The sequence below is a fragment of the Aplysia californica genome, unplaced genomic scaffold (assembly GCF_000002075.1).
Source record: "Aplysia californica isolate F4 #8 unplaced genomic scaffold, AplCal3.0 scaffold00013, whole genome shotgun sequence".
NCBI lineage: Eukaryota > Metazoa > Mollusca > Gastropoda > Aplysiida > Aplysiidae > Aplysia > Aplysia californica.
Window position 1 is genome coordinate 2167159 of NW_004797283.1, and position 7551 is coordinate 2174709.

A 7551-nucleotide genomic window follows, 5' to 3' on the forward strand; every position below is an offset into this window, starting at 1 on the left:
GAGAGAGAGAGAGAGAGAGAGAGAGAGAGGCGTTCAAAAGAAACTTAAAAGTGTATTCACCCAATTTTTGTGCTGAAACCTTGAACTCTCAACTCTTGCAACAGACCAATTTAAAGCTAAATGCATTCTACATCATCTGACACTTCAATATATCATTTAAAGTCGCCTGAGATTTAGTCACTCAAATTCGATTTTAAAAAGATCAGACTTGGCAAAGTTGTGTGAAATCAAAGAGGCTTGAAAGTTTCCTCACGCATCAACATTGGAAGGTTTGGCAAGTGTGAAAGATCAACTGAATGGAGAATATTTTTGTTTCTGTAATGAATAATATAATTTTATAACGATATTTCCAAACATTTTAGAAAATGGAGCATTCACAAACCACGTTGAACCAGGACTCCACATTAGTGTGTTAACTTGTATTTAGTTCAGGAGCCATTGGATTAATGTAGAGCACGAAAGCTTTATGCTCGTGGACTGTGTTGGTTACATTTTGGACGTGATTATTTGTCAGTGAGGAACAGAAGCCATGAAGCTGGAATGAAAAAAACTCCATTCATGAGAATCAACGAATGGCTTCGATTAGAAGACTACATATCACGCGAGTGCTGGAACGTCTTATCTTTATTTTCGTCACGGTCTCAATCAAGTAGGTATCTTTATGCACGACAAAGTACGTTTTCGAAGGGCCAACGCCGCAAGACAATTCTTGTGAAACCATCACACCAACAGTGGAGCGGCCACCAGTAAATAGCCCCGATATGAATCCCACAGATATGTGGTGCCCCTAGAAACTCTGAGCGATTTGGGATGAAATGAGAGACAATTACGTCCAAAACTGAACACTGTTAATGCCCAAAGGGCATATACTCTACCCTAAAACCAATGGCTCCTAAACAATCTACTAATGAACCCACTTAATGGTCAGTCTAAAACTTTTGTGGTTTTGTGACTGCTCTTTTTCCAGGCTGTTTAAAACTATCGCTATAAAGTTGAGATTGGGTTTTTTTTTGCATTAACAAAACTCTCTACTCAGCTGAAACGAAGTACTTGTCGATTCCACTCGTGTTGATGCACATCAGTATACGCGCGCGAACACATTTTAAGTTTATTTGAATTCAAACAATTTCGCCAAGTCCCATTTTAATGTTAATTTTGAGTGACCATATCTCGGACGAGTCTCATCATAGATGAAATATTAATGTGCTAGATAATGCAGAATTTATTAAGCTTTAAATTGGTATGCTGCCCGAGTGGGTGGCACTCGGTGATTGGGTGAATACATTTTCAAGTTTATTTTATAATGATATCGTTATTTGAAATTAAAACATCTGAATTTAACATATATCTCTAATACGAACCCACCAAGTAAATCTAGAATCTAGACAATCCCTCGGATAACGCAAATTCAAGAGGCTCCACTTGAGGATTTTGATAAAAGTTATCTGTATTATAGACCAGCTTATTATCAACTGAGCTATCGGCTCGTCTAGGCACGAAACATGATTCAACAGTTTCAGGACACAATTATATCAAAAAGCCTATTCATCACGAATGAAACCTCAGAAATAGCAGATTCGTGACTGCAATAACAATGCTGCATTTGTATAGATTTTAAAGTCTACTTCCATTCGTCTGTTCATTGTTTCACCAAAAGTCAGACGCTACCGGCAAATTTTCTTCTCCTGATTTTGTCTCAGGAGTTAGTGGAAGTACTTTGAAACCAGGTTAACAGCATTAAGTAGAGTCACCATTAAGTAGAGTCACCATTAAGTAGAGTCACCATTAAGTAGAGTCACCATTAAGTAGAGTGAGGATGTCTGTTTAGCACAAAAAGTATTGATTTGAAAGGAAATGATGTGCCCTCCAATAGCTGCTTCAACAACGGAGTGAGGGCTACGTGCAGCTCATCGGTGATAGTACTCAAACGCTACAACCTCTCTGGCATGGAGTCAAGTCTTTTTTCTGCATTTACCCCATTTGTTCAGTTCTCGTTCATGTAAACAGTTGACAGGAGGGTCCCGTTAAACAAAATAAGTACAACAATACAACACAACGAGTAACCTGCCTTAGAAAGACCTTATTACATAAGCTGGATTGGGGGGAAGGGTATACAAGCATGACTTTTTTTTTGTTCAGTCCGTAAAAGACTGCATTTATAAGGACACACTGACATTTCTTTGAACAGTCCGTGTTTTGAAATTCCCCTTTCAGAGAGCTTGAGAAATGTAACCTATTACAGGGGGTCACATACCTTGTATATGTGAGGTCATGGTGTTCCCTACAAATCTCATGAAAAGAGAAATTCTCAAAGACTTCAAAGTGCAATCAATAATGCCGTTCTTAAGAAATCGTTCAAAAGACATCGGTGCCAAGGGCACATGCCTTCAAAGTCCCATGCATAATTGATGGATTCTTTCAACGACTAATGGAATTCTTCTTTTTAGAACGCTCAAAATAAGAGAGATTAAAACGACGAACGTGTTTTGAAAACGTATTAATACAAGTTTTATTTGATACAATGTGTCAGAGAGAACACATATCACTATAAAGGGCACAGGTACCAAAATAAGGGAGAAACAATTTTGTTAATTGTTAATACTTTTTAATGAGACTGCCTAGGAAAAAGGAATTATAACATAAAAGCAATTATTCGCCGGAGGCACTGGAGACTACAAACGCATTGAAGAGCACAATAAAGGACGAACTGGCGGGGTATTTGTGAGGTATCGTGGTGAAATCAGGCGCTCTTCAAAACTTCAATAATGAAATCAGACAAATAGTTTTATGGCCATATAAAACACAGGTCTTTGTAGACTTTACTGGAAAACATTGATCAAAGGCATTAACTTGTGAAATTGTTTGTTTCCAAGGACCCTCAAGCTTTGGAAGCTATAAAAGTTTGGCGGTCATTTTCTCTATAACTATAGCTATGACACAAGGTGATTCCACCTCCATTAATTGCAAATGTCCAAATATCTTTATAGGATAAAAGTTTATTTTTTCATTAAAAGCAAGATAAATGAACAGTCATTAAACTGATACCAAATTAATCGATATGCCAAAAAAATAATGAGCGTCTGATTCTACCACATCGTGACACATTTCAAAGATTCTATAACGCTCAACTCACCCCAGCCAATGAAGTAAAACAGCTTGAATGGCGCAGAAGACGTGAAGACAGAGACTGCCAACCGGTTGTGAAGGTAGATTCCTTCTACCAGCATCCACGCGAAATTGGACATCTGGGCGTATTTCTGGAGGGTGATCATAGTTTTGCACAACCAGTCCTGTGGAGAAACAAATGTTCCTTTACATGACATTGTACAAGACCTTTTGTTTCGTTTATTCGGAGAAGCTGATTGCTTTTTCTTGCCTTTCAGGCCTAATGATAGTTACATCTATATCAAAACTTTGAAGGGATTAAAATAATAATGTCCGCCAAAGGAGATAGACACATATAAGAGAGAGAGAGAGAGAGAGGGAGAGAGAGAGAGAGAGAGAGAGAGAGAGAGAGAGAGAGAGAGAGAGAGAGAGGACTGAGCGAGAAAAAGGGGGAGGGAGTGGAGAGAGAATGAGGAAGAGAGAAGGAGAACAAGAGAGAGAGAAGGGAGGAGAAGGGAGAGGGAGTGAGAAATAGGGGCAGAGAGAAAAAGAGAAAAAGAGCGATAGATAGATCGATAAAAAGAAGGGATTAAAAAAAAGAGAGAGAGAGAAAGAGAGAGAGAGAGAGAGAGAGAGAGAGAGAAAGAGAGAGAGAAAGAGAGAGAGAGAGAGAGACCACCTTTAGAATTTTATGCTTTGGCTACAGCAGTACTATCACCAAATGTGATTTCACTATGTTCCACATCTAACAACATTACTACTGATTATACTTTTCTTTTTTAGATTCATTGTTTTCAGTTTAAATATTTTGACAGAATGAGGGTATTGTGACACAGACGGTAGAGGTCTTCATTAGTTTGTGGTGCCAATGACCTTCAAGGGTAAGACATTTTCTCTTCTTTTGTGACATTTACCGCCGACTAGGTGACATTAAGGCAAAGTATTCCAATATTTCGAATTATTATGTGGTTGCTCGAAGTCGGCAGTTCTTTTCTTGCTTTGCGTTGTGTACTACTAAGGTCATGATGGAATTAATGCTTCGAACTTAGTATCTTTTATTTTTCATATATCTTAAAATAAATATGTTCTAAATAGTATTCAACTTTGAACGTTATAAGTCCATTCATATTAGTAAATGCCCTTTTGTTTATTCAGGTGAGGCCACAGATTATAATCATCGCACCACTCACTCGGAGCAACAGTATGCCAAACTACGGATCGACCTGAGTGGTCCAGATACGATCTTTCATTTGAAAATAAACTATTTGAGCTCGTTCAAAACAGACTTTGATACAACTTCGTTATCAAGGTTCTTTTTTATTGTAAGCATATGTCATGGATACACTGTTTTTGTCATTGATAGAGATCCGTTGAATATGTTTTTACTCTTCGAAGAAGAAAAAATGTTCTACAAAATTAAGAGCGCTATTTTCTCCAGTATTTCAACCAATACTCATGTTTTAAAATCCATTTTCCAATCTGTGCATGGAAATTCAACACAGACGGGTGCACGTGATCAAACACGTGACTCCCCGCAACCACCTACCGAGCAGTACCTAGTTTTAGACTGAGACCAAAATCCGTGAACATAATTGTCCTGACATCGCTAAGCTCACATAATTCCCCGCCCTATTCTGATGCCACATCCCTACGCCCGCCTCCGCAACAAATTTATGACTCTTAAAATGTTTCCAGTTGTCCCAACCTTTCTGGCCCTTCGCCCACCCGCCGGCTGCGTCATCCGATTGTGAAAGTTGCTTTTCCCTCTCCCAACGACAAGTCCAATGTGTCCTTGTTTATAGAGTGTGCACATGCTGTTCTAAAATCGAAATTTGTGTCCTGGTGTTGGCCAATATCAGAGTTCATTAAGCACAAGGTAGTTTTAATTGAATTTCGATGTGAAATAAATATTCGGTGATGTCATGGTCTAGGAATTCCATCCCTCTCCTTTGAACGACCCACCTGCACACCCCATTACGTTGTGAATCAACAAATCGACTGGAAAACGACCACACTCTGGTGCAAATGACTCTTGGCTGTTCATGTCCCCAGGACTAGGGACAAACAAGATCGGTCAAGCAAAATAAAGCAAAGCCAAAAATAGCAAAATTGTGCAAGAACTATCATTGATTTATTCACTTTCTCTGGGCTAGAAAGAAAACCGGAAGCCCTGGAGTTCCCTTTTTGTTGATGAACTAAAAGAAAAAATAGGGGGACTTTCAAAAACTTGTACATTTTAATCATTAAAGCTTTTAAACAGCACTGTTACCCTTTCTTGTCTTCTTTTCTGAAATCAACGTCGATCACATCGAATTACTGTTTTACAATGAATGTGGAAATGTCATCTCCATCAATGTAATACCTAGTGCTTTTTGTGTTTCCTTTTTGTATAAAAAAATTTCTGAAAAATAAATTCAGTCTCCAGGTAGTTTGCTTTTACTGAACAATATTCATATCAGCAGAAAAAAACCGTTAAGTTAAGAACAGATACTATTAGTATTTAACAAAATCGACATAATTAACACAGAAACTTACCTCTTCGTCGAATCTATTGTCTGACAGAAAAATAATAATGTAGAGTTCGGAAAAGTAATAAAAATTGGGTAATGTAAATTAACATAAAGCTCTATAATAATTAATTCTAAAAGGTTATCTCGTAGAGATGGCAAGAATCCACGTACTCCTCAATCTCAGAAAACTGGCTGCTGTGATTCTCGAACTCAAGGCTAGCAAATCAGGCGATGGAAAGCGAGTATGCTGAATGAACTTAAACGAATTAATAGATACATATATGTACTAGATCTGCCACAGTCCTATGTTTCCTTGTTATGTAAAATCGAACTATCATTATTTTACAGGTGCGAAATTGTCTACATACCTACAGCACAATCAACATAACAACCATTGATCTTAATGTCCCTTTTCATCCGATGTAGTCAGCGGTCAAAAACAGTGACCATGTGCTCAGAGTCCTTAATAATTATTCTTTCTTGTCTTCAAATTGCTGCCCCATTAGTCCTTCTTTGATTTTGGGGAAGAAATGAAAGTCGCATGGAATAAAAGGATACAGTAAGGAACCAGAAATGGACAGATAGCCAGCAAAAGGGAGAAACGAAGGATCACGACGAACCAAGAAAGCATGACGTAAGCAAGGTGTTTAGGAAGTGATGTGCATTATGTTTTCGAGCACAAAGGTGTGATTTTGAACTGGCAGTTCCCGATGGCACAACAGTCAGTGCTGACTATTACATGATAGTTCTTCAAACAAGGCTGAGACTAGCAATCAGAAGAAAGCGGAGGGAGGGAGAGAGAGAGAGAGAGAGAGAGAGAGAGAGAGAGAGAGGGGGGGTGGGACGGGTGGGAGTGGAGGGGGAAGAGAGAACAGGTAGAGAAATAGAGGGGAAACTACAATCTGGAGAGGTCTAAGTAAACGGAGATCAGAGACAGACAGACAGACAGACAGACAGACAGACAGACAGGCAGACAGGCAGGCAGGCAGGCAGGCACACAGACAGACAGACAGACAAACAGACACCGCGAAAAAGACAGAGAGAGAAGAGTGAGAGTGAGAGGGAGGGAGGGAGAGAGGGAGACAGAGAGAGAGAAGTGTGAGAATGAGAGAGAGAAAGAGACAGACAGACAGATAGACAGACAGAAAGACAGACAGACAGACAGACAGACAGAGACAAAGACAGATACCGAGTGTGTGAGGGGGGACGGTGAAGGGAGCACAAAATGGATGAACTTTGCGTAAGAATACTATGCTTTCGTTCAACATAATTTTTATTATCATTAATTAATTAACATTATTAATCGTAGAATAGCCTGTCATCCTGGACCGGAACTGTTGACACTTTGCGTCTGAGCATCTGGGCAGTATTTTCTTTAACATTGTCGGAAAGAAAATGTAATCGACTTTTCTACACACTCTTCCAAAATAACCCAGTCTATAAGTTGTCTCTGTCATAGTCATTGTCATAGTGCGGGTTATTTTAGTAAATGCCTTGACTAGACATTAAGCTAATGCTGTGGGACAGAACGAATCGATCGGGAAAAGAGTAAGAGAAAGAAAGAGTGACAGAGAGAGAGAGAGAGAGAGAGAGAGAGAGAGAGAGAGAGAGAGAGAGAGAGAGAGAGAGAGAGAGAGAGAGAGAGAGAGGGGGGGCGTGGTGGTGGAGGGGGAAAAGATAAGAGGTAGAGAAAGAGAGTGGAATTGGCAATCAAGAGTGGTCAAGGTAAAAGGAGATCAGAGAGAGATGGGGAAGAGAGAGAGAGACAGAGAGAGAGAGACAGAGACAGAGACAGAGAAAGAGACAGAGACAGAGACAGAGACAGACAGAGACAGAGACAGAGACAGAAACAGACAAGTAGACAAGCAGACAGACAGACAGAGAGCAAGAAGGGATAGTATGTGTGTGTGTGTGTGTGTGTGTGAGAGAGAGAGAG

General features: G+C 39.5%; 1 protein-coding gene across 1 annotated transcript in view; it reads right to left on the minus strand.

The window, feature by feature from the left end:
* Positions 1-7551, minus strand: part of LOC118477951 (PDF receptor-like) — a 196863-nt gene that overhangs the window by 45975 nt on the left and 143337 nt on the right. The window contains exon 7 of the mRNA XM_035970720.1: positions 3134-3290. Within this exon, the coding sequence (XP_035826613.1) occupies positions 3134-3290 (157 nt within the window). The remainder of the gene's footprint in view (positions 1-3133; positions 3291-7551) is intronic.